Source organism: Etheostoma cragini, chromosome 24 (genome assembly GCF_013103735.1).
Source record: "Etheostoma cragini isolate CJK2018 chromosome 24, CSU_Ecrag_1.0, whole genome shotgun sequence".
In the NCBI taxonomy this organism is placed as follows: Eukaryota; Metazoa; Chordata; class Actinopteri; order Perciformes; family Percidae; genus Etheostoma; species Etheostoma cragini.
This window is the reverse complement of record NC_048430.1, coordinates 11,969,601-11,997,235: the sequence shown is the minus strand read 5'-3', so window position 1 is coordinate 11,997,235 and position 27,635 is coordinate 11,969,601. Positions and strand designations below refer to the sequence as shown.

The 27,635-nt window shown below is 41.6% G+C and overlaps 3 protein-coding genes across 7 annotated transcripts in view; all 3 read left to right on the top strand.

Annotated features, from left to right (window-relative positions):
- Positions 1-151: 151 nt before the first annotated feature.
- LOC117939526 (four and a half LIM domains protein 2-like) lies at positions 152-6,809 on the top strand. Its single transcript, XM_034864954.1, has 6 exons — positions 152-302; positions 2,826-3,014; positions 3,135-3,309; positions 4,207-4,376; positions 4,524-4,710; positions 6,336-6,809. The coding sequence occupies exons 1-6, from the start codon at positions 222-224 to the stop codon at positions 6,485-6,487; spliced, it is 954 nt and encodes a 317-aa protein (XP_034720845.1). The 5' UTR covers positions 152-221; the 3' UTR covers positions 6,488-6,809.
- Positions 6,810-7,840: 1,031 nt separating this feature from the next.
- c24h7orf57 (chromosome 24 C7orf57 homolog) lies at positions 7,841-18,177 on the top strand. Of its 2 annotated transcripts, XM_034864966.1 has the most exons (8): positions 7,841-8,080; positions 9,019-9,084; positions 10,035-10,208; positions 10,825-10,909; positions 11,995-12,121; positions 13,417-13,481; positions 14,612-14,712; positions 15,392-18,177. In XM_034864966.1, exons 2-8 carry the CDS (start codon positions 9,027-9,029, stop codon positions 15,451-15,453), a joined length of 672 nt encoding a protein of 223 aa, XP_034720857.1. In that variant the 5' UTR covers positions 7,841-8,080; positions 9,019-9,026; the 3' UTR covers positions 15,454-18,177. The 2 variants fall into 2 exon arrangements, with proteins under 2 accessions (XP_034720857.1, XP_034720858.1); XM_034864967.1 differs by lacking the exon at positions 7,841-8,080 and having other exon boundaries at positions 9,000-9,084.
- Positions 18,178-20,301: 2,124 nt separating this feature from the next.
- LOC117939457 (plakophilin-4-like) overlaps positions 20,302-27,635 on the top strand; it is a 43,046-nt gene continuing 35,712 nt past the window's right edge. For 3 of the 4 annotated variants that reach the window (XR_004655587.1, XR_004655585.1, XM_034864822.1), the window contains exons 1-2: positions 20,302-20,798; positions 21,607-21,786. Coding sequence is in view for 1 of the 4 variants with exons in the window: in XM_034864822.1 (XP_034720713.1) it covers positions 21,658-21,786 (129 nt within the window). In the remaining 3 variants the exon portion in view is untranslated. Of the gene's footprint in view, positions 20,921-21,606; positions 21,787-27,635 lie in introns of all 4 variants that reach the window. The other variant, XR_004655586.1, reaches the window with a different exon arrangement.

The following is a 27,635-nucleotide window of genomic DNA, read 5'->3' as shown; positions in this document are numbered from 1 at the left end:
AAAAAAAAATGTTTCAACAATTTTCAGCATTTGGGCTTTAATTTATAGCAGTCCAAATATAATCTGACCTGCCCACTCTGGTCACACCACTACCCCCGCCTTCCTGCCCGTGTGTCCGTGTGTCTCTGTGTGTGTCTCTGTGTGTGTCTCTGTGTGTGTCTCTGTGTGTGTGTGTGTGTGTGTGTGTGTGTGTCACATTTTGTGTTCACTTTAAAAGGCGGATGGACGACACCTCTGGTCTCAGCAGTCCGGCTCATCCTCCGACACTCGACCTCCGACCTCCGACATCCCGCTCTGTCAGGGTAAGACTTTCTTTCTTTCTTCGCTTTCTGCATACAGTCTGTTGACCCAAAGTTCTTTGTACTTTCTTCTATGTATTCCAGTTTTTTGCTTTTTGCTATTTTTTATTTTTACCAAATCATTCACATTCATTTCAGAGATGTTTGGCAATTTCATTTGTGCTTATCTTTCGTGTGTGTGTGTGTGTGTGTGTGTGTGTGTGTGTGTGTGTGTGTGTGTGTGAGAGAGATGGGGTGGCTGTGGCTCAGGGGGTGTACTGTTTGCCTGCCAATGGATGGTTGGTGGTTCAATCCCTGGCCCTGGCCCTGTCCTTGGACAATGCTAAACCCCAATTTTGGGGGGAGTGGATACTGGCCTTTTTTGATTTATTCCCCCTTGTTAATTAAGCCTATGGATATATAAAATCCAGGTTTCTGAGAATGTTTAGAAGATTTTTTGAATTGCTCTCGCAAATTAATAGAAAACGTGTAGTGAATGAGGAACATGTCTGGTATTAAGGGCATTGCACCCCTAAAACTTTAGTTGGAGATTGATGTTACCGTCCTGTGAATAATAAATACATCTGTGCGTCTTCTTCAACCAACCTTACATGAAAAGGTTTTACAAAAAGCGGTAAAGGTTTTGATTTAAAATATGTGTAGGAACAAACTGTTTTATCCAAACTTTGATATGCCAAATTAAGATGAAAGTCATCTGCAAACTATCGGACAATGAATCTAATAACCAGCTATGATAATGACAAGAACAACATTTGGAAACTCTTACTGCTCCGATTTGGATCCAATGTCCAGACACTAACAGCCTTTGTGTTTTGGGAAGTATTAAACATTATTAAATTACTCACATTATTGTATTAACTAATTCTGGGTAAAGACAGAGCACTGTTGGTTCTTGTTAACCCTTGGTTCACTAACATCACTATCCTATAACCAGCAGTGGAATAAAACTAAGTAAATTCACCCAGGGGCATAGCATAATGTTCTGGCCCCTGTAGAATGGGATTTTCTATGGATCCCCAGCTATTCATTTTAGCATCTTATAGACCCTCCTCACATGAGGGACCTGGGTACTCCCCCCAGTCCGACGCCCCTGCATTTACTCCAGGCCAAATGTTGAGGTACTTGTACTTTACTTAGGTTTTTCTAGTCTTGCCACTTTCTACTTCTACTCCGCTACATTTCAGAGAAAAATATTCTACTTTTACCCCACTACATTCATCTGACAGCTTTAGTTACTAGTTACTGTAGTTACTCCGCTACATTCATCTGACAGCTTTAGTTACTAGTTTCTTTACACAATAAGATTTCATTACACAAAACACAGTAAGTAAGTAAGTAAGTAAGTAAGTAAGTAGCACTTTTCAAAGATAATAACCACACTAATAACATCACTTACTATACCTTTAAGTAAAAGTAGTAATACTACCCTGTAAAAAATACTCAGTTATAAGTCCAAGTCCTGCATTGAAACTGTTACTTGTGTAAAAGTCTGTAAGTATCATTAGGAAAATGTAGTTAAAGTATTAAAAGTAAAAATTACTCGATGCAGAAACAAATCCTCCCATTTTAGAAACTGGGAAATATTCTAACAGTTGTGTGTTTAATTCCATTTAACTTCACAATAAAGTGAAATACATACAACAAATAGAAGGCATAAGAATACAAAGGAAAACATAGGTACACAAAATCAGGCAGCAAAGTCTTCAACTGCTCCTCAAATGTTAAATATTTGACCCTCTACGTTCAAAAACCATCTTCCAGCAGAAAGAGGTAATAACACTCAAAATCATCTGGAATAAGTTGCATTCTAAAAAGTCTGCGATAGATGATGCAAACATTTCTTTCAGTGGTCCTTCTCGTATGTTGTATTTCGGTTTTCCCCGCCATTAAGCTGAATGAATTTCAAGGCGGCAAAAAATAGCGGCAAAAACGCTAAAGCATCACACAAACTAAAAGACTTCTAAAATCTAATTATTATTAAAGTTGGACTTCTTCAGCACGTTTTGTCAAACAACGCTATTTGAATGTTATTTATTGATCTTTTCTAGCTTTCCCAACATTTGTCTTTACCCTTATTTTTCCTCATTGCTTGTGCACTCTTTCATCCAAAGGATTTTGAGGAATTATTAGGAAGGAGAGCAGATTAAGAGCCCCATAAACTTGGATTTAAACTCTTTTGGAGCCACTAAACCAGATTTAAAAGTCACATTATGTCCATTAATAAAAGTGGTAGGCATGTACTCTGCATGTGTCTGTTCGGGGGCAGTTGTTTGCAGCATTCCATGGCCTAATTTGTTGTGAGTAGTACTCAATTAAGTTTCCAAGAGTCTCAGAAGGGCGACTCTCTGTACCTGGTTCACAGTAACGAAGGCGTTATTTGCAGAAAATAGTCTGCTCTCAAAAAATCAAAACTCCAATCCGAGTTTTGAAAATGTATACGGCAACACATCTTGGCTGCAAATACTGTATATCTTCTTTACAACTCTGTGCGTGAATGTTTTGTACACATATTTTTTCATCTTGCAGGACAGAAGACACCGAGAGGAGATTCCAGTCAGAATGACTGAGCAGTACGACTGCACAGAGTGCAAGGAGTCCCTGTTTGGGAAAAAGTACATCCTGAAGGAGAACAGCCCGTACTGCGTCAAATGCTACGATGATCTGTTCTCCAGCAACTGTCACGTGTGCCAGAAGCTCATCAGCTCCACCAGCAAGGTCAATCTATCTCCAACCTTTATCTCCTGCTATGAAGTAGTTAATTTGAATCTGGGTACATTTGAGTTATTATGTAAATATAGACTTTAAATACGTGTGTGTGTGTGTGTGTGTGTGCAGGATCTGTCGTACAAGGACCGCCACTGGCACAGCGAGTGCTTCCTGTGCAGTACGTGCAGCCGGTCTCTGGTGGATCGGCCCTTCGCCACCAAGGACGACGTGCTGATGTGCATCGAGTGCTACAGCAGCGAGTACTCTTCCAAGTGCCACTCATGTCTGAAGACCATCATGCCGGGTGAGGAGGCCTTTCTTTTAGTGTCTCCATTCTCAACAGCAGCAGTGGAAGAAGTACTCAGATGCTTTACTTCAGTAAAAGTACTAATACCACACACTGTACTCCTCCATCATTATATAACATTATTGTAAGACAGTGTGGTGTAAAATGGACAGTTGTTACATATCCGTTATGCCTGACTCAGGACAGGTCGAGCCAAGACTCCAAAAACAAAATCGGTTTACCGCTTTCTACGTAGCAAATACATCAGATTCTAACTGGCTAGTTTAGCTGGGAGGAAGTCATGATTTGTAGGAGGGGTGGAGAACTGGCAGCAGTGAGCAATTTCACATTTTCACAGCTTTAACTTTACACCCCCAACTTATATTACAAACAAAATCTCATAAAAACCCAATTTCACTATTTGGGACCCTTTAAGTAAAAGTAACATTAAAACTACACAAAATTAGCAGTTTCTAGTTTTTCTCTGTACTCCCAAATGCACAGACAACTATCCCTGGCTAACTTTGATCCTGAAGGGAACTTAAAAAGAAAGTAACTATTTTCAGGAAGGTTCTTCAGATATAAGGAGCTTTCTTCTATCTAGGATTTCTAAGTGGATTTGCTTTATTCCTGATGGACATTGGAGATAATTATGTGTGTGTCCCTGTGTTCAGATTTGACTAAGCTGTGACAGCTAGAACATGTCTGATGTTAACTGTGTGTAATGGTGTATAGTAACTTTAGTGTTTTAAAGTACTCAAACTGTCTCCATGACCTGTGTGAGTTGCTTAATGCTGTCTTCGGCGTGATGGAAGAAGTCTTCAGGTCATACATACTTCTGGATTGTAAAACTTTCTATTTAAGTATCGTATTGGTCTCTTTTCTTTTCTTTCCCTGCCACTTCCCCCCCCCCAGGCTCCAGAAAGATGGAGCATAAGGGCAACAGCTGGCACACAACCTGTTTCACATGCAACCGCTGCCAGCAGCCCATAGGCACCCGGAGCTTCACCCAGAAGGACACCAACAACTACTGCATGCCCTGCTACGAGAAGCAGTTTGCCCTGCAGTGCGTCACTTGCAAGAAGGTGTAAAACCAGATTTACTCATCACACGCTTCACTTCTATTTAAAGTGTTATCTCAGGACACTTTACAGATTGAGGAGGTCTATGAAATGTCAATAGATACATTTTAACACAACATACCTGACGTGATGTGATTCCATATCTTTCAGCCCATCACCACCGTAGGAGTGAACTACCGTGACCAGCCCTGGCATAAGGAGTGCTTTGTCTGCATCGGCTGCAAGCAGCAGCTGGCCGGTCAGCGCTTCACCTCTCGGGACGACTTCACCTACTGCCTTGACTGCTTCTGCAACCTGTTTGCCAAGAAATGTGCTAACTGCACCACCCCAATCAGCGGTAAAGCGTTGGTTACAATAGATCAAAAAGTAGTACCAAAGTGCACTAAATTTAGCTTTGCCACTGAAATTAGGTTTCCTGTCCTTTTGTAGTCTCGCATTGCAAGACCTTCCTCCACAGTGCTGTAGAGGAGGGTCTATCGGTATTTTTTTAAACCAATCACAGTCGTCTTGGGCGGACCGGAGGAACAATGGTGCCTCTGCAAAATATCCCCGTGAAGGAACTTGTTTTAGTAGTCAACAGAACACTAGTTTTAGTCGTCAACAGAACACTCAGATTGGACAGATAGTCTAGCTAGCTGTCTGGATTTACCCTGCAGAGATCTGAGGGAACCATAGTCCTGGGTTAAGGTTTGCATTGCACATCCTTGTGAATTGTCCAACAAATGATCCTTTCAAAGTGCTGCTGACAGTAATATACTGGCAGCAGCTTCGCCAGTAACCTACTGTTTATTTACAGTACACATACTGTTTTTAAAGTTTAAGGGATTTTACTGTAAATAGACAGATTCTTACTCTATCATTTGAATTCACAGTAATATTGTGTAATTCTCGCTATTTTCTTTATTTTACCAAGATACATTGGTATTAAGAGTTAATACTTTGCGGTAATATTACTATTTTCTCTAATCAATAGACTGGGTAAACCCCACCCACCCACGTTTATTTCTCCTGCTTCAGTTCACAATTCAGTGGGAACCAATCACAAACTGGCTTATCTACCTTGTGCGCTAGTGGCGGGTTTAACATCCCTTCAGCTTCTTGTTTACATTCAACGTAGCTGCCACCAAAGCGCGGCAACCCGTTGATGCCGCTGTCGCTGCTGTTTTAAAAGATTCCAAAGGCGAGTTCTTTCTTAAAACGGAACAGAAACTTTCCCTGGAACAATTCTTTCAAAAGAAAGATGTGTTTGCCTTACTACCGACCGGCTTTCGTAAAAGCTCGCAAAGTACGTCACCCAGTTCTTCGGTTTGATTGGTCGAAGGACTACTCAATTGCGTACAGAGTCATTGGAACAATGCTCGTTGGTTCCGCCTCTTGTGCAGAGACAATACAGAGCAGACTCTCCAGACCAACTCTCGAATTCAAATCTGTTGAGCTTGACTTGGTTTGGTCTGGGGATAGCCAGGCTACATATGGTCTGGTGATAGCCAGACTACATATGGTCTGGTGATAGCCAGTCTACATAATCAAAGCAGCAGAAGACAACCTGACTTTTAGTCCCTCGGTATGGGTCAAGCTCCAAAAAACAAGCAAGATTTGATTTAGCCTACGGTTTGAATTTGAGATAATATAGGAACAAGGGAATACATGTTTTACTGTCTAATGCTGAATAGGATGTTCATGAAAAAAAACACAAGCTAACACAAATGGGTTTGGGTGTGGGAAATGTCCTAAATTGTTGGAAATACTGGCTGAAACAAGGTCAAATCTCATTACATATCATTCCAATGTGAACTCCAAATAGACAGAAGAAACCACAGTATTAACAACCTTTAACATGGAAGGAACCTTTTCCCCAGAACATCCCCAATCACCATCAATTACGGGATAATTGCATTACAGATATCATGGGACTCATGTTGCAGGTCACTCATGGCTTCACTTTGTTGCTTCTGTTTTCAGGTGTGGGGGGCAGCAAGTACATCTCGTTTGAGCAGCGGCAGTGGCACATCGACTGCTTCAACTGCAAAGGTTGCTGCACGTCTCTGGTGGGTCGGGGTTTCCTGACGTGCAAAGACGACCTCCTCTGCCCCGAATGCGTCAGAGACTTCTGAGTGATCCCCGAGCTGGAAAAAAAGAGTTAGTCTGCCAATCAGAGAGCGCCTACAATGTTCTTCCTAACATTTCATGTGTTGGTCCCTTACACATTAACCTGTTCTTACCGTTATAAGGTGTTTTGTGCAGTAGCTGATGATACTGCGTTTAGATGTAAATGAGTGGAAGCCTTCGTTCCAAAATGTGCTTACTGAATGTCTTGCTGTTTCTTAGAAAACATTCCCATTTGGAAAGCATTGTCCTAAAATCCTCCATAAATACTTTGTTAATCTCCTTTGGGAAATATAACCTCTGCGTGTCTGGCAGCAAAATAACATTTGTTGATGGATGAGAGCATTGTGACGGTAATTGTTTTAACAGAGTTAATATAATACTACTAATACAGTTCATCCTAATGACATAAGTTATGTAGAACTGAAATAAAGTGTTTGTGGATTTGATGTGTTTGTGAATTTGCTTATTATATTTCAATTATGCTGCTTGTCATAAAAAACAATATTTTGTATGTTGTCAGTTCAGTCTTATGCTCCAAAGATAAATATACATACAGTGTACTGTATAATTAGAATAGTGAGTAAGGAAGTAAAGTTTATTTCTAGAACAAATTTAAACATAAGCTAACCGAGGTGCTATTTAAAATCATTGAAATGTAAAAATAAAAGTAGAGACAAAACACACGCATACCAAACAAAAAAAAACAATAACAAGCAGCAATTTAGAAATTTAGAATGAAAGACATAACAGAATGAGTGTGCAGTGTGTTAAAAAAGGCCAGTGAGCAAAAATGTGTCTTTAGTTTAGATTCAAAAACAGAAATGGTTGGAGAATAGTAGGAATAAAACACCTTTAGTTTGTTGGAAGGTATAAATACAAAGTTGGAATAACACTAGAAGGTATTGCTTTCTCTGGTTTCAGAGAAGTTCCTGAGAAGTTGTCGATGTTCAAATGCTTTGGCTAAATCCTGGATCTTCACAATCCTAACTTTAGCACCTTTAACAGTGCCGGGTTTTTAATAAGGAACCCTTGAGTTGAGGCTCATGGCTATATTAATGGTTCTTAATCAGTATCAATCATTGGGGTTGTCTAGTTGTGACAGAATGCTGTTAAAAAAGTTGGTAATCAATTAATACATCATGCACAGGGGTTTCTGATTTACTAATAAGCAATTGTTTTCTGAATTCTGAATTTGTAAGTCATTAAGTCAATTGTCATTGATGAAGGATATTTATCCAATGTGCATTTGGAACCGTTAATAACATGTTATAGAATGGGTTTTGATTCAGATTGATGTCTGAACGCCCAAAGATCGTTTTTCTAAATTGATTAACAGCATGAATATCATGAAGAGCTATCACTCTGACCCATTTCAAGATCTGCTCTCCACCCCTTTGCTGGGAATATTACAGATGACTACAAAATGACGTCAGGAGTTTTGGGATTTACACGATCTTTGTATGGCAAACAGGAAGTCGGCGGCAGGTGCCAACGGAAGTGTGTGTGGCCGGGTACAGCCTTCGCCTGCGGAATAGAAGGAGCTATCTAATTGCTGCAAGCAGCTCAGTTATTACAACGAAAGAAAAAATACATATAACGTAAGACGTGTCTGATTTTTTTTTTGAATAGTATAGTTAGCTGCTTCCGTAAAAGCTAGCGTTGTTGCGGCGCAAAGTAAGGTTAGCGGTGGAAAGCCACTGCGGCAACTATCGAACGTTAGGCGGCTAACTAGCAAGGCTTTGTTAGCTAGCTAGCAACATGGCTAACGTTAAGTTTAACTATGCCGCTAGACGTTATGTCTCTTACTAGTGTGTGCTTTTATGTATTACAATGTTACGCTAGCTGGCATGTAACGTTAACGGAAAGTCTGCTCCATTATTATCAAATGTATTTTCTTAATATAACGTTAGCCTTGTTTTACTGGTGGTACCGTTAGCTGGTCTTATTAGCTATATAAGATACCTCGTTTTACATGCATAGCAACAAAAGACTCGTATTATTTCTCCTTAATTATATTTTCTAATTCGTCGTAATTGCTACTACTTCGATGAAAAGCGAATACTGGCCGCTCTGTTGCATGTTTGGAAACAGAAGGCCAAACTCCATTTGAAAAATCAATAATTTAAGGCTGTTTTGCTATTAGTTAACGATATACGACTTGTTTGACATCATTTTTTTCTATATTGTATTAATTTTTGTCGTTTAATTAATTCGGCAGACACATATGTATTAAGTAATAAATGACGTCCCATTAAATCTGAGCTCTTCTTAATGGTTTTAGGCCCCTACCCATCTGTGTCCATTGTGGCGGAAGATGGGGATGGGAAAAATGGGCAAGACATCTTTAGAAAGTGCAACAACTGGTGCTTTGAGTTGTGGATGTGTTCAGATATTTTAAATTTAGCTCTAGCTGCTAATTTAGGCCTTAAGTCATATTTTATGACTTTTATGTTTGCTAACAGTCAAGGTGGCCTTTCATTTGTGTCATGCTTCTTTGTGCCATAACAGGCTATAAAGTACTCCTTTTGGTCATCAGACTGTCAAATGTCTTCAACTGAAATGAATGCTGCAGTGCCCAACCATCGAAGGACCAAGCCCGGTGGTAAGACTAAATTCATTTCTAAACCAACTAATTTGTATCACCTTTTATACATTTAAATACTTAAAGCTAAAAAAGATTTGCCATTTCTAAAGCTTAATGTTACTGAAATGTATTATCCCGTCAAGTCACAACAAGAAAACACAAAAAGATACATTTTTCATGAGTGAGTTTCCCTGAACTGCATCATGACCAGGGCTGCACAATATATCATTTTTAATAGCTATCACAATATCGACTGGCGCTATACACACATCGCAAAAGGCTGCTGAGATTTAGTTTGTCGAAAGAAAATATCAGCAGAAAATTGCGCTTTAAAATGTATCTCATTCGTTTGTTGTATTTTAGCAGAATTCTGAAAGCAGCAGAACTGAGAACACTTTAGTAGCTGTTTATCTAGCGCAGGTAGTAATAACTTTATTGCAAAATAAAGGTTATAGCATATTTCAGAGATTGCAACATTACACATTACGGCACAAATCTTTGTATTTATATATCAGCTTCTACTAGACAATCACAGACATTAGTAGTTCTTGGTAGAAGCATGCCGCGTGCTTATTGTCTGACTGACGCTGATGAGATTTATTGAAATTGAATGCCAAGTAGTGCTGGGTACTGAATTCAACCCTTTTTAGGCATCGACCACAGTTCCTCTGAAGTATCGAGAAATGCCTCGTCATTCAATCCCCTAAGGAGAAAATCTCATCAGCATCACTGAGCCAATAAGCAGCGGGATTGATTCCCACTGCGATACGACAGCCAGTGTGTCCCTGAGCAAGACGCTTAACCCCCTGTTGCTCCAGAGGCGTGCGACCTCTGACATATGTAGCCGTTGTAAGTCATATTAGATAAAAGCATCAGCTAAAATGATATTTAACATGCCAAAGTGTTTATTTGCTGATAGTAGGAGCTACATAGCAAAGCAAGCAGATGTAATTCTCGGGTCCTTGCAGGTATAAAGACTGGGGTTGTGGCCAGCGGCATGACTGGACCCACCTCCCAGATCCCCGGTCTGTCCCAAACGGCAGACGAAACCTCTCCGGTGGAACGGACCACCGGCCGGCGAGTTGGGATCTTTGAGTCGGACTCTGAGTATGTGAAGCTCGCAAAGGGAGGTGGACACAAAGGTAAAAGGGCAGGGTTTTCCCCACCATTACTGTAGGCAGCCCCTACTCAAAATCAGTTTTATAATCAAAACTACCTAAGTGATACTCGGATCTAATGATTGGAGTTGGACTACCTGAGCATGTTTTTTGAGTGTTATTTATTGATTATCTGCTCTAGCTATTCTGACGTTTTTATATATATATAGCTAAGGAGATTATAACGGTCAAACGATGTTAAAAAATGTTTAATTTAAAAACATGACATTTTCTTTGGGAGGACCCTTCCACCCCTCCGCCTAATAAGCAGACCTAAGTCTTTGACAAACTGAGAGAAAACAATTCTGTCAAATTTGTTGCTTTGCAACAACAACAACAACAACAACAAGTCCTCTACTGCTGCTCCTGAGTAGTTTTTTCAGACACACATAGGTGTCCTGTTATGTCAAGTTTAATGTAAATATTGTAGATACACTAGACACTATACACTTAACACTTATTAGATAATATAGACTTTATTCATCCCAGAACTGGTAATTTCGGGTATTTTGTAGTAAAGTAGCCTCATTATTAAGCCCATGAGATGAGTAGACTGCCTGTTAAGTGTTTTCAAATATGGTGCCCCCCCTCCTCTCTGCAGGGCTGCTGAGTCATGATGCTGACGCTGATGACAAACCCACGAAGCCCTACAATCCACCCAACTGGTTTAGTGATGAATTAAAGAGGTATGAACACTGGGTAGACACACACATTAGTGATCTGACATGGTGAAGGTGCATCTGATGGCGAGATGAACCCTCATGCAAACTGGGTTCCTAAAAGGAAAAAACACCACCTGTTGGTCAAAGAGTGTGAAACAGGCAACAACCCCCCTCCCAAATAATCCAAACTGGGCTTTTAACGTCTTTGTTCCTTGTTGGTTTTTTTATTTGAGATGTTTTTTTTGTTGCCTTTTTCAACAGAAAAGAAATCGGCCATTTTCTATGTTTTTGTCGCATTTTGCAGTTTTGCTAATGTTGACACCAGTCCTCTAATGCCAATGAGGACATCGGGTGTGTGTTTAAGATAATGTCTCTTGGCTCTGACATCTGAATACGTTTTTTTGATGTCGTGATATAGGTCTTTAATTTAACACTTGTAGATCATGAATATGTAATAAAACCCTGTAGATTAGAACCACTTCCTAAACCAGGTACGGTACGGACGGCAGCGATGCTTGGGGCGTCATCGATGACGTCATTTCTCTAAAAACGATAATACACAGAAAACCTCCGGGGCAAAACAGCGTCGAACTATTTTGATGAGGTATTGTGGTGCTTCAGAGACGTCCTGGCTTGGTTGTATCCTACAGAATAAAGAAAACATCTTTTTAGTTACAGATCCTCCCAGAAATCACTCGTATAATCATTTAAAATTACTTTCAATGAAAATGAGAATAATAATAAATAAAAGATCATTCCCTCCAATACCGTTGATCATCATCAGTCCCGATAATCCCACTCAGATATTTTCTTCGTACCGTGCAGCCCAGTGGTCACACAATCTGATCACCCTTGGGTGGTCTTCCCTACGACGTGCAGCCTTTTGGTTTTTCAGGATCAAAATTCAAAGTTTCTTTTTCTAAACTTGTCACTTTTCCCAAAGTCTTTGTCCCCTTTTTAAAATGTTTTTCTCAGTTTTTTCCTCAATTTATTTGTCACTTTTTAGATTTTTTTATTTTTTTTTTTGTCAAAACCAATTCCGAGGACAACAGGAGGGTTAACTACTGGCCAGCAGAACTTCTTACATCACCGTGGTTTTGTGCTTACAGCGGGAGCAAACCAACGTTTCCCGACAGCAAGACGACGAGGGGCATGCAGCCCATGGCTGCACCGTTTGGCACCGATAACGGTTCGTCCTGGGAAAGAGATGGTAGATTTTCCCCCAATAAGGAGAAGGTGAATGGACCAAACTAGTCACCGCCAAGATTTTATACCGTGTCCATGTCTTCCATACTTTTATTTATTCATTTATTTACCACACCCTTTCCTCGCCTTATTAACTCCATTGTCGCATTCACAGTTTTGGTTTAAATCCATTTTTGGCTTCATTTTCGGTGCTTGTTGGCTGTGTGGAAGCTTTGTGGAAATATTTATAGAAGGTCCAGGTAAGCACAGAGTGACGAATTGGAAGGACCTGATTAAAAACACAAGTTCATGTAAATTGCATTTCATAAAATTTTTCTTCTTTTTGTATCCAGGAACAATAAAAAAAACTTGTTTTCTAAACAGTAATTTTTAAACTTTTAAAACTCCATATTTCTTGGTAGTGTTATCAGGACCGCTATGTTGCAGAGGAGGCTTTATCTAAACGTAACAGATGACGTTTGGTAGCATTACACATGGTACCTGTCAGATTAAAATCAGTTTAACTGGCAGTTAATATTCCGTGAATATTTCAGGATGATGTTTGCGGTTTCTGCTGGGTTCATGCTCATTCTTGTTCATGTTTCTTTAATCATTCTCCATTGCATGACAAACTGCATCTCAAGTTTTTTCCCCCATCACTTCATCCTTTGCTCTATTACCAAGATCTGTTCCAAGTTGCTTGTCAAAGTGTATATTTGGCAAAAAATGTAATCAATCCGTCTATAATTCTGCAGTAAGAGAATCTGAACTTTCTGCATTTTTTTGTCTGATAATGTGGCTGCACCCTTCAGGCGATGGAGCTCAACAGTGACCGGCCGCTCATATAACGGCTCTGGATCCAGAAGTGGTTTTCCCCCAGTTCAGTTGTTCCGTTGTCGTTTCAAGAATTCCAAATGTAAAGAGTTTTAAGTCTGGAACCGAGCCAATCGGCGATCAATCTCAGATTTCGTTAAGGATTGTGGGTAGCGCAGTATTTTTCCATACTATAGTGAGTAATCTCTATATTACCTCGATGAACGACATGTGAACGGGCGACGGCATTAAGTTCTGTTTTCTCTGGTTTGGTGGGCGTGTCTCTCGTTTATTGTATTGAACTGTGTCCCAGGTAACACCCAATCAGCAGAGAGCGCGCCATGGACGCAGATTAATTTGCTGTTAAACGACTTGGCCGCTTGTCGAGAAATTAACAACTGCGTCGGTCTTAAACTAGCGAAGACAAAATAAACTTTATATTTACTTCTGGGACCACACGGTTGAGCTCTGTCATTAAGTGCAACACAAATTAAGCAGGTTAAATAAAATCCGGGTAACTTTCCCTCCCACAGATGTCTCCTGATGACGTTGCCAATGAGCTTGGCGGTCTGTCCATGACCAACAAATACAAGCGAACGTGAGTATCAATCGATCAAAATTAAAACGACAGAAGATAAAGAATAATTATCTGGCACAAATATTAAGTGGCTGCTCCATAAATGAAAGGTGTTGAATGCAGGTTGTGAGTAGGCCTGTAACAATTAACTGCAGTTATTTGCTATCATTAGCCAAGGGATTAAGGCTTATGATTGGTAATTGTTGATTTTGTTTACACATGCCAAATTGTAATTAAATTAGTGATTGATGGCATGTTGCAAAAATATCAAGGGCCCCAAGTTAGAAAAACATGTTTTATGGTAATAAAGAGGCGTGGTTTGCTTCATAGGCTGTGTATTTGTTACTACATTATCTGGGTCACATGACAGAGATATAAAACCAGAAGCTGTAGCCTACGATTCATTCAAAACTTTAATTTGTTTTTTTAATTTCACTTAAAGAGACCATTACATTGTGAATCCAGGAGTCCCACAGGGTCAAAAAAAAGTCTTAAAAACTTAAAATGTAAGGCTTAAACTTCTTAAACAGCCAGATTTGATTCGAGATCTTAAATTTCATTTAGTCAGGTCTTAAAGGTGTTTCCCCGTTCATTCCCAGAAACGCTTGTATGGAGTTGTAGCCTACAAAGCGGAGCTCTAGAGCTCTAATGCTGCTCTTACGTTGGTTCGAGCTACAACTGACTTGTCAGTTACATATTCCTTAAGTAATAGTACAAAAAGTATAATAAAAATATTCTTAAGTACCAAACGTACAATTGCTCATTATGCAATGTCATATATCTTATTTTATTGGATTAGATTATAATCCAATAAATTGTATTAAATATGAAATCATTTAATTCAATTAGCCTACAATACATAATTATTTTCTAGGGTTTAAAAGTTATACAGATTTTAAATTTTCCCCACATCTGTTGGAATGGGTACAAAGTTGGCATTGACTTTAATTTGAAATGGTATTAAAAAGATCCTAAAAATCCTAGATTTCAAGTGCCCAGCTCCAGGTACGATGCTGGCTGTAAAATGCGTTGTTTAGGTCTTAATGGTCTTAAAATAAATCCCACTTATTTTTTAGATAAGTAATTGTACAGCAAAATGTTGAATTGTTACATCTCTTAAACGATGGTGCTGTGTCGTGTCGCCTCTCCAGGTGTTATGAGAAGAAGGCTCCACCGGTCAGCATGTCCAAGCTGCTGAGTCATGGCTACGTCGAGGACAAGAAGAAGTCTCCTAATGACGACGATGCCTCAAGTACGACACGGGCTTCCTTTTAGGTTTATGAACACTGGGGAACAGTTTCATCTTGTTGTTGATATAAAGGCCCCGACACATCAAGGTGCGCGTCCGCATGTTGTGTTATCGTCGCACTAGTTTGCTTGACCCACCCCACCGATAAAACATGACGTAGGAATGCAAACAACTGATACCGCAAACAGAAGGCTCTTCTCATTTTTCATCTAACCAATGCCATATACACTAGAGCTGTCAGGTGTGTGTGTGTGTGTCTACTAATTAAGAGCAGTTTGGACCGCGTTCAATAAACCATGAATTAAACTTAAAAAGACTGAACAATAAAGGTTTGAAAAATAATTAGGAAACAAAAGGCGCTGCATAACACTGGCTTTGCTTTGTTTACCCTTCACAATAAAAGCCCAGCTTAAATTCACCATTTCGCAATATGTCTGCGATTACTTCACGTTTTAATTGTGATAATTTTTTACTAGCCCGCTGTCCGGCCTCTTCCCTTTTGTTGAATGAGAAATAGATTCCGGCCGCCTGCTGGCACGGGGAGTTATTTCCTCTCACGCAGACGCAGAACGCACGTGGTACGCCAGTAGTCCCCGGCCGTCAGCTTGGTGTCTCAGGGCCAGAAGTGTTTTAGCTAGAGGGAAATGTTTTCTCGGATCTTGATTTCTGCTTTGTTTTCCAGGCGTGACCTCCGATCAAACCAGCACCATTGGGACGGAGGACATTGGAGACGACCTGGAGTAGTGCATACAGGTTCTGGTCTTGAGGGAAAGGGGTCATCCTAACACTGGTTTATGGTTTCCAACAAATCCACGAACACACCGCTCCGCCCCTCTCGGTTTCACTTGCATTTATTGTACATCCACTGACTGTTAAGTTTTGTACTGTTTATGCAAAGGTACTGCTCTTTTTATTTATTTGCTTTCATTTGTAAAAAAAAAATTATTCATACGGATTTTGTTGAGTAGATTGTGTCCGTCGTGCTCGCGGTATTTCTTATCTGTGTTGTCGTTTCTCGATTTGAAAGACGAGTTGTGCACAGGGCAGGAAACTAACGACTGTTGGGTCCATAGGGTTGAGTGAAAAATACCGATTTCACCAGCTTAGCTAGACGGCCGTGCCAGCCCCGAGCTTAAAGTCACCGTTTCTGACTGATGGCTGGTGTTAGTTTCCTTCCCTGGTTGTATGAAGATCGAGTTAGTGAAGTTAAACTGTTAGTGCTGATGAAATGTGGTTCCAGTGACGTGTAGTATTTGTTTTGATCAAGAGTTCCTGCTCTGAACGGATGTTGGGAGGTTTTATTTGTGTGTTTTCGACACATGCCAAAGTGCGTACCGATGGCCTCAGCCGCCGTGCTTTGTTTGGTTAAAGGGCCCAAGATGATTTCTTTTTTTTTTTTTTGTAAGGTCGCAGCTCTGCAAAAGGTTGCCCTTCTCTACTATGCCACCCACAATTCTGTTTTTGAGTTCGTAGAAATCTAACATGCCTCGTATTATTGTGCATTTTTATGAAAGCTTTTACTCATCAGATTATCAGAATAAAAGCCTCATGCCTCATGTTGAAACACTAAATTAACTCGTGATGTTTACACTAGTATTTTGAACACTATAAGATGCTGCGAAATCAATTTCCTCGCCACTGGTTGTTAGGAAGCTCACCAGTATATCGCTAACAATGCCAAGTGTTTTCATGGCAGTCCGGATATCTCAGACGCGTGCTAATGATATAACTGAATTGGGTCAACTCTACATCGAAAAGCTCTCCAGTGTCTTAATTTCATTCTCATTCAGCCCGGTAAACTCAAAACTCATGCAACAAGCGATAATTATTCTGGGAAATTTAAGAGCCAATAGCCACCTTTAGCAGACTGCCAAGCTGGAAGTCCATTCCAGGGTATTTCCCTGTGACGATTAAGGCGTGATTTATGCTTCTGTGTTACATCTACGCCGAGGTTACTGGGAAAGCTCTGCGTGGAGCCTCCGCAGAACCATGAAAAAAAAAAAAAAAGAGTTCTGAACGTGCCAACCAGCAGTTTTTTATCTACTCATGCAGTGTTTTGACTTTGTAGACGTTAGTAGGAGAACTTAGTATTAGTGCACAGCCGGATCCGTGGCTGTCGTGTTTATCCATCCGACGGCAGTTTATTCCATTAATGCTTACTGCGACATTTTTGCAAATGAAAACTTGAAGCAGTGGAACAGCCTGCTGAGCGAGTGGTTACGATATTTAAAAAACATACTTCGGAATAAAGGTCTGTCTCAAAGGAAAGTCTGCCAACCAGAGACAAGGATTTCTCCTACATCTCCTTAAAGACAACATCAAAAAAACAAATTTTACTCACATTTATTTTAAGAGTTCCTTTTTTATTTGTAGCAATCACTCTCAGTATTGCTAGCAACAGTAGCTAGGAAGCTCATTGTCTCATAATGAGCAAATGTGGATTTTAGCAACAATTAACTTTACCTAATTGCCGGTAATCGGTTAATACATTCCATCTATTTTCTGGCACGAATCTGCATCCGGTTTGCATTCTATTAATTGATTCTGTCATTAGGAATTATTGTTATATACTGCTGGAAATCTTTGCGGATGTGTGATGAAGATTTTGAAGCCACATCCTCCCCAATGGTTGCCGTGATACTGAGACACTTCATGAGTCCATCCGGTGTGATTGTGAGACGGGTGGTACAATTTTAATCATGTGGTATTAATTAGGGCTTACATTTTCCCTCTTTGACCTCTGTAGAAACACTCTTCAACAGAAGTGTGCCTTTTGTTTTACTATATACTTTGCAGAAAGCCAGGTTTTTAAGTTCACACATACACACGTTTAGAGTGCTCACACAGTTGGCCTTACTGCTCCGAAACCACCGCAGACCATGGGAATTATTACTCCACCTCTCTGTCCTCTGCTTATTTGGGGGGTTGCGTATTTCGTTTGAGAGTCAGGAGAAAAAAAAGGGTAATAGATTTCATTCCTGTGACATTTGCTGGACAGTTAAGCCTTGAGTCATTTAACAGTTATATAATATCGTCGCCGTAACTGTGAACCTGCACGTTGACAGTAAAATCCTAATCCTACAGGGACATTTGTCGGGCGGAGGAAATGCTCTTAAAAATGAAAAGAAGGGGAATGAATTTTTTTGGGTGTATAACGGCAAGATTAAAGCTCTGGGTCTGTTCCCGCAAATCCAGCACACTCATCACCTTGGGTCTCAGAAAGGATGCAGCAGTAACCGACTGTTTGTCTCTTGGTTTCCAACGCTGTATTTAAGCAGTGATGCATAATTAATCTGTACGTGGTATTAAACATTGTCAAGTGTTCAAAACGAGATGCACTGGATTTTATTTTGCAGTAGACAAAATAGCGAATGTATCATCTTTTTTTGTTTGCTTTGAAGAAAGTTTTATTTGTATGAACTGTTAAATATAGGTATATCATTATATTCAGGTACAGTATTTCCAGTTCAAACAGTGTTTTGTCACGTTGCTTCCTCTTCTCCCAGTGTGAGCTAGTGGCGTATCCGTTTACAAACCAATAGTGGGAACCTTTTAGTGGCTTAACAGGGCAAAGTCCTCAATGAAGTCATGTCATATGTATTTCCCCCTCGTGCAAGTGGTATTATTTCATTTTTTGTAAATGCAAATGTACCAGAAGAGACTGAAGAAGGAAGCTTTATAACAGGAAATCCCTCAAGTGTTTGTAGTGAGGAGAAATCCACCTCACGACTCAATGTACGACCCCGCTTATCTTGATGACTGCACAGAAACAATTTAATTATTTCAATAAATGGGCATGTGCATGTACTTGTTTGTTTTTCTTCTTTAGCCAAATGTAACAATTCCAACACTAAACAGCTTATAACTGTCGTGTGCTCTGTAGTTTAAAGCCTCTGAACAAGGACACAGGTAACAATAAAAATCATATCGTCAACTTTAAACCAAATCCATGTTTTTGTCTGACGTAAATGTTGTCCTCTTCCTTTATTTTTCTTCTCAGAGTACACCAGCGTGCTACATTTGAAAGCTGATATTAAAGAAGATATTGTCCCGGAGGAGCATGTGGGTAGTTTCCTGTCTCTGTGTCCCGTGGGTTTCTCCACCGCCACGCCTTTTTAGGAGAGTAGCCGCAGCTCCTGAGTGTGTAGACGCCAACAAGAGAAGTGAACACAGATTAGGAGCGATTCTTTCATAAAAGTAAATATTTGAGCCATTCTTCACACTCTCCACATATCTCCAGAACCTTGACACAAAAACTGCTTTTTTCAGACAAACGCAGCAGAAAAAACAACAACTTTGTTTCAGGAACAAACTTGTGCAAGATCTGGCTAAAAAGAAGCTAAAACGCCCTTAGAAAACTAATCTCCATGATGCTTAATATGTCATTTAGCTGTGTAAATGTCTGATGTTAGCAAAAGCAATTAATAAGTTATACAAATATAACTTTTCATGCATCCGCATGATGTTCAAAGGAGGCCACGCCCCTTTAGGAGTCAGGAAGTGAGCACTGTTTGTATTCTGCTGTCTTTAGTATACATGATCTTTTGTTCAGGGTTCTGGTGTTTGTCACCTTTTTCACCTCTTAAATGTTTTAAGGACTTTGGGGAAAAGGGGACTGAGTATCAGGGCCCTCTTGAGGAGGGCCCAAAATATGCTAGAATGAATAGCTGGGCATGCGGGTAGGGGCCCATGGAAAATACCTTTCTACGGGCCCCAGACCTTTGTGCTACGTCCCTGCGTGGGGGTATTCAGTCAGGCTGGATCTCATTTCTCTGTCTTACCACTTCTGCGGATTAGACCTTTTCCAGGACCGTGGGTGTGTGGATACACTGATTAATGACATTCCCCGTAGTGTACTGTTAGCTCTGCTGCACATGAGAGGGCGTGACAAATGAAACCATTATCATTCTTATTGGTAGAGGATTTGGGACCTGATAAATTCCCAATTAAGCTCCGCCCCACCTTCAACCTAAGCCAGAGGTCTAATCAGCCTGAATAACTAAAAGACCGCTGCAGACGCCAGCGGCGAAACAAGCTACATGAATTAATGGGGCAATTGCGCAGCTTCAATTTACGTCCACAAAAGGGCTTGTTTTTGCCACAGCCCCAACTTTGGCAGCAAACACGCTAAAAGTATGGCTTTTATTAAAATTAAAAGCAGCCTGGTGGGACTAGTGATAGTGAACTTAGCTGTTTCTGGTTAAACCAAAAGGATTTTACTCTTTAAAAAAACACTCTACAGGGATCTTTGCATCATATTTTCAAGACGCTTAATAATCGGAGTCTATCAGTGGCAAAAATCCTGCAGGATTACATGACAGTCCGGTTCTCCCTTAATACTGGACCAATGTCCAAGATTGTTGTTCCCATGAATCACTTAAACACAACAACTTAGCTTTTAGGGTCCAGGTTAAAGAACAAAGAAATTACCCTTTAAGGAAATTAAAGTAAATTTAAACTGACTTCTATAATTTATACTAAAGTAGCCTACTTAATAAGCTTTTACTATTTAATTATCCTTATGGACCAGTCAGGCCTGAAGCGGTGTGTGTAGAGGAGAAAACGCACACACACTCTGAATCTCACGCACGCGCACCGTGGCCGTTGCAGGCTGCATCCTTCCCCTCGCCAGCACGGAGCTGCCGCGCTGCATCTCACTTTTACAACGCGGCTTGTGCAGCCGCGACTGCACCGCATGCAACGGTGCATCGGTGGCTGATCGATTCCTGTATCGGAAAGCAATCCGTAGCCGCATGGTGACGTCACGCCGCTGATCGGTGATAGTGGCTGGGCGGGTTGGTGGCTGGCTGGCTGGCTGGGTAGCCTACCTCGCGGACGCCAGGGAAATATAGACCGATGGGTGCATTTAAACTCCACATCGGATAAAAAGAAAAGTAGGCTACAAAAAAAAAAAAAAGCACAACATCTTACTAGGAGTGTGTGGACGCGCACGGGACTGCTCGCTGTTTGTTTTGTTTATTTGTCGCGTGGGAAATGTAGTAGCTCTCACGGCCGCCAGCGGGGGGATGGATGCGTAACAGGACGGATCGAGCCAGCTGTGGCCTGCTTCTAACAGCAACATCTGGCCGGTGAGTCGCACTGACAGGCGGCGCAGCTTGCCCCAGGCGGGCGGGCAGCTTGGTGAACCAGGCACGGTAACAGCCAGGGAGGCTCGGTGTCTGTGCAGCCGCGCTCCCTGATCTCTGGTTGGGTGAGTCGCTGTGACCTCGTCCTTGGCTGCCGGATGGCGGCTGAGTGATTGATATGCACGTTTGACAGACAGGCTGCATGTAGTTTACGGATAAGGCGCATCGCATAGCTCAAGCTGTGATGTGTGTGTGTGTGGATGGGGGGGGGGGGGGGACGAGAATCATGAACGTGACATGCTGCTAAATGCCTTCTGTGCAGCGTGCAATGCACACCTACACATGTGATGCATAACCTTTAAGGTGAAAATATTGCTTTGTGGGGAAATCATCAATTCACATGCATCAGCGAAGGTTACATCCCCACTGGGTAGCCTTATAATACCAGAGGAGATTAAAACAATGTACTCTTATTAATAATCCTTGCGAAAATTGATATTATAGTCTATACTGGTGCATAAAAACCAACTGCCCTTTGGGGAGTTGTAGAAACATGGTGATATTGTAAGGTCACCGTAAATTCCCGACTAGTCTTTGCAGGGGTATTCGAGAGGTTTAAAACACAGAATAGCACAGTGCTTCGGGGTCAAAGCAATTCCCTGCTGGATTATTAAAGCAAGTGAAACACAATATGGTGCCTGTAAACTCCAGTTTGACACACTCAGAGGCCCCCAGGGGCATGACAGTGATGTTCTGTTTCACGGTGTATCCTCCTTGTCCACATCCTAACCGGCTTGTAGTTCTTCTGCAGGGTCAGAGAGGGCTCCTCAGCAGCCAGCCGGCTCTGGACTACAGCGAGGAGATGGAGGAGGGGGAAGGGCCCATGGCGGTCAGAGAGGGGCAGAGCGGTCATGGCCTCCCACCGAACGCCAGCAGCAGCAGCAGCACCACCACCACCACCAACAACCTCCTGGCTTCCGTCAAAGAGCAGGTAGGAGGCACTAGATGCTGCAGTCACACCCTTGTGTCTGCTTTTATTGTCTCACCTTTTAAAATGTATTTGATTAGGACATTGCACATTAATCAGCATTTCTGTGAATGCACCAGTGTTTTAGCCACATGGCTTTTTTTCAACTGTAGTCCTAGTTGCCTGGCATGCGTAGCGTGTCTTTGTGGTGGCAGGAAACCCACGCAAACACGGGGAGAACATGCCAACTCCACACAGAGGCCCTGCCCAGACCAGTAATCAAACTCTTGACGGCTAACCACTGAACCGCTGTGCAGTGGGCATTTCCTCACCAATTCATCCACTTGTGATCTAGTTTTGTGGCTGCGTTTACACTGACAACCTTCCAATGGAGTTTTTCTGGGGCTAATTTCTTAGGATGAATAATGCCAATACAGACACAGATATAGCTCTACCCCTCAAAGTGGTCATCGACTTCACACAATATAAGTTTTTTAAACTAACTAGAGCGCTGTAATGTGAACAGTATATCGTACGATAACATCTGAGCAGCTGTTGCTGGTTGTATTTAGCCACTACAGAGCTTTGTGACGCCGGCTCCCAGCGGCGGCAGGTCAGCCTCCAGTAGGTGACTCTGAGGTGGGTACAGGGACCACCAGATGACGGTCCTTTCAGCAGGGGCCGTGGTAGTGGAGTTTAGCCAGGAGCGTGATGCGGCGATGACAGTTAAATTTAGATGCCAAAACGACTGAGTTCAGGAAAAACTTGTTGTCAGACACTTAAAAGGAATAATCTGAGCATGTCAGCTGCAAAACGAGCAGTTTTGTGAAGGTAAATGCAAGCTGGACAGTTGCTCTATTAACTACAGTGTTAACTATTAACACTGTAGATTTTTTCACCAATGCTGGCTGCAATGATCCAGGTTGAAAAAAATGTTAGTTACCCAATCAAAGCAAGGACAACATCTGCAGTTATTACAAATCATGGTAATATTCACCTCGTGAGAATTACCCTTCATACAAACGGAAAGCGATGATGTGAGTTTTGATAGGACAGAGAGGGGAGAGGGGGGGTCGGAGTCAAACCCGAGCCTGTTGCGTAAAGGACTAAACCTCCACATTTAGGGACCCGCTCTACCAACTGAGCTATCTGGGCGCCTAATATGATTTTTCCCCCATTTCTTTGGGCTTGTTGACGTCCTCCCTGTCACAGCTAAGGCAATGTGTGAAAAGTTTGGACAGTCGTCTGTGGTTAAATCATGTCAAATGTAATTAATGTGTCACCGACATACTTTGGGCGCAGAATGTGGATATGAAGCGACAGTCGGAGATCTGTTTTCCCCCAATAACTTTTTTTGAACTCATAGAAACTTCAGATTCATGTTACATATTAATGTGGTAAAATCCCAACAGAGGCAGTTGCAGCTGCAGTGTGAAGGCAGCCTCCGTCTCTCCGTCTGCCTCCGTTCCCGCGCTGTTATTTTTATGCCTCTCTCTATCCCGTCATCATGGGAATCTGTCTGTTCTCTCGCTCTTAATTATGCCTGGACAGTGGCCATGTTCTCTACTTAGTCCCTGGGTGTGTGACTCTGAAATACTGCACACTGCTATTTGAACGCTTACGATTTCCAAGAAAAGAGTCTCTGCTCTTACTTTTAATCTGCAATCTCTTCGGAGCTATCAGACCAAAAAATCTGGGCCTTCAGATTGCTCTAATTTCTCGACTGATGTGAAGTTAAGGCTGTTTGCTTCCTTGATGTTGCTTTGGTTGTCGCTTATATCGATTATACTTAATGCCTCGAAAAGCCTCTGCCTGCTGCTGGAAACTCACTTATTTCAGACATGTGAATCCAGGACTGCTGCATCATTATCCCTTCACATGCATTGTATCGCAGCAAAGGAGATGCATGTGTTGTGCATTTGTAGCTTTCTCTGAAGACTTTGTTATGAGAACATTCAAAATTGCTATAATCTGTAGTTAGTGGATATATGGATTCATCATACCTCAGTAATAATCTTCAGAGTTGATTTTTGGGGACAGCGCAGCAAGAAATAGATGATTAACAGCTAACAAACAACCCTCACAACCTGCAGCGTGATTGTAATTTCCAGAACGTGCAAGTTGCTAGAAAGCAAATGTTATCATGTAGCTTGTCTCAGGCCGTTGAACAGTCTACGACCAGTAAATAGCATCAATTTGCATCACCTTTCTCTGTCTTGAGAATGCAGGCGGCAGCACCGGTGAAGCGTCAAATCTACCGCCTGCAGTTCCTCCACAGAAATGTCAAATTAGACGTGCTAAATGGAGCACATCAGTTATTGCCTTCCATTGTGTTTTGGAGCCTGATGCGTTGCCACTTTGCTCTCAGCCAAGCTCTTTAGCCTGTTCAAAGCCAGGGGAGTGATAGACGTGAGCAGGGAAATACCAGAGCTGGAGATGTGGCAACCTGGTAACCATAAAACAGACGACGGAGGTTCTGTTTCAACATTGACAATTCAATTGGAACATTTTGGAGCGTCGAACACGTCGAGGCCCACACTCTGGTTAAATTGTTACCCAACAATTTGTGCCTGTTCTGCATCCATTTATGGTCTGCAAATGTCTCTATTAATAATTAGGGAAAGATCATTCTTCTTCTTCTGTAGGGTTCAAAACCTCGACTTTCAGACCTTCATCTTCCAAACATTGCGTGTTTTGGGGTGTTTTTTTTCACCTCAACTACAAATCTGTTAGCGAACCACATGACTTCAAAGCCAGAAGCTCAAAAAATGTAATCTGAATAACAAGAAATCAAAATAAATCATATTTTGATTTTGTGGCGATCCTGTTAGGTATTTTTTTTTATGTACCACAAGTGGACAAAGTTCTTGTTTTCCGTACATGTTTTGAGCCCCTTGGACGGTTATTTTTGTACCTCTTTTGGAGTCATATTTTTTGAAGGGACAAATCTATGTCTTCTACATATGGTGGGGGGCCTGCACCTCCTCCCTCACCTACCCCAAATCTACGCCCATGCTAAAAACCTAGTGCACAGTTCACTATTTTGTCTTCTTGAGCAATCACTGAGAGATTGATTAGATGTTGAGACAACAGCTTGCAGCAAAGACGCTCCGACATGAAAGATGAGAAGTCTGCTTGCATCACGCTGTTAAAACCAAGACTGAAAAACATGTCCCTGATATCAGATCCAAACTGTTTACAGAGCTGTCACAATAGGCCTTCAACAAGTTTTAAGCCCCTTATCTGAGAGAGAGAGAGAGAGAGAGAGAGAGAGAGAGCAGGTACCCCTTACTACATATTTAATAAAATTAAGTTGCATATTTAACGGGGCCTACAAAATAAAAGCCTTTATACATACCCTTTAGTGCATGGAAAACTAAGTGATAAAAGTAATTGATGGCAAGATTTTATAGAACATGTTTTAATTAACACATGTGACAGTGAATCCTTTGGATGAACTGTATTTGTGGAGGGTTACCTTAGTGACAGTAAGCCTATTACTAATGTCTTTTTTCACCATTTATTCAAGTTAAGCGGGCTTAACATAATGACGGCAGAGGTGCAACGGTTCCGCGTGATTTCCCTGCTACTCAAAAACAAAGATGGCTGCTGCTGCTAATGAACAGCGGTCTGTCCAGTCGGCTTTGGCCACGACTCTGGAAGACTTGGGGTTAAAGTCATTCTTAAAAAAGGAAGATGTGTTTAGTTTTGCTCTTTAGGCTTGCTCTGATTGGCTATGTGCAGAGGGAATTTGAAAGACAACCTTTTAGTCCCACCCCTCAGATTAAGCCCTGCCAATGGGGAGTTCCCAGACCCAACATCTGGATGTGGTTCTGGCTTGTCAGGCTACATCAGCATACAGTACTTGTGCAGTAGCTTTTTACAGTTTACTATAAAAAGGGGCTTGGAGGCAGATTTTGGACGAAGCCAGGCTTCCCCTGTTATCAGGCTTTGTGCTAAGCTAAGCTAACTGGCGGCTGTAAGTTGCTTCATATTTACTGGACAGACATTCAAACTCTTATTTTACTCCCCGCCTGATAGTGGAAAAGCACTTTTTTTCCTTCAAGAATGAATTGACAAATGCTTTGAGTCAGGGAAATGCACCACTAAACACCAAAATGAACAAATACTACCACTTTAAATGGTGTAGATGTCTTATTTTTTGTTTTATACATGTTTTAATTCAGTTATGACATAAGATGAGCTAAAACTTTGTCTGTGGACCCAACAACATCTGACACACCTTTCCGTCACACACGTCATATTTATGATTGTTGAATATGCATGTAGTATATAATATCTTTAGAAGTTTTGGATACCTGAGAACCATTTAAAATGGAAGCTCTGGGGTTTTGAACAATGTTTGGCTGCACAGACTAAGCTTGCAATGCTGGGTGGTCAATAAACAACAATAACATCACAGTAATTTTCCCATTTTTGTTTCCTGTTAGGGAAAACAAACGTAGAGGATCTTGTCTGTCAAAATGTTACAAGATACTCATCTGCGCACTTGTTTGCTTCCCTGTGGCAGCGTCGCTCCGAGGTGTAAAAGCCGGGTCCCACTGTATAAATGGTACTCAAGGAGCTGCTAAAAAAACATTTCTGCTCAGCAAAATCCTCTCCCAGGATAGAGAGGTGGGGGGCTTAATTAAACAACAACAACTGGGCCATAAAAGCGCTCTCCACACTTGGATTGATTTTGACAAACTGGGCCAGAAACCCGACGCGCAGACGTCCAAGTGAATTTACCGAATCTCGATACAGATGATTGATGGAGATGTGTGGCCGCTTTTCCTGCAAGAGGTTCACCTCACATGAGCTGCAGGGTCACAATCTGAATGTGTGGGTTAAACAGCTATGTCAATCCAGTTATGTCACCACCCACCGCTGCCCGCCTTTGATGATATCTGAAGTATTACGCTGGTGGTTTGCAGCTCTTTAAACCAATCCCAACGGACGCAGTGACGGTGGCTCTGTTAAATAGTCGCAGGAAGGAACACAATACGGTAATGGGAGCTATTTAAATTAGCTGGATACGGCCGCCCAGGTAGCTCACCTGATTTAGATGTAGAGGTTTGCTTGTCGACATGTCATTCCCTCCTCTCTCTCCCCTTTCATGTCTTCAGCTGTCCTATAAAAATAAAGGCCTAAAATGGTTAAAAAATCTTAAAAAACAAGAAATTAGCTCTCTGCATGGTTAAGCCTCACTATCTCTTACCAGTGTATCTCCGTGGGGACTTCATCCACAGCAATCCCAGCAATCAGTCCCAAAACGTCCCAGTTAGAGAGGAAATGCCCTCAACATATTCTTTGTAAATCTTTACAATCTGAAAGAGCCAAGTAGGCCTTTTTGATGCACCATCTAATTTGTTGTTAAAACTTGACATTTTCAGCGTGGCTCAGAGGTTCCGGTTAATGTTCCTCGATACGACTGGAGTTTAAAGTTAATTCAAAGAAAACGGAAAGTGAGAGATCTCCGGCAGAGCTACCGGCGGCGCCTGAACTATCCCGTAAATGAACCGTCGTCGATGTAGACTACTGAGGCAGCAACAGATATGTTGCTGTTGGACATCTGCCTGGATTTCATAGCATGCTCTCTGTCATATTTTTGGAATGGAGAGGTTTTGATGGCCTGTAGATGCCGCCTGCCTTGTTGACTCAACATCTTTGGTGCTCAAGGTTGCTTGCCAGTCATGTTAGCGTTCAGCAGCAAAGTCCCCGTACCACCCTTGGGTACTGTCTTAGATCACATCAATCTGTGATGTTTCCTTCATTTCCAGGAGTCATAGTGAACCCAATTTGCATCCACCTTACTCTACTTAGTGACTTCCACTGTCTCCTCGAGCATCAACTTGTTGCTTTGCCATCGAAGG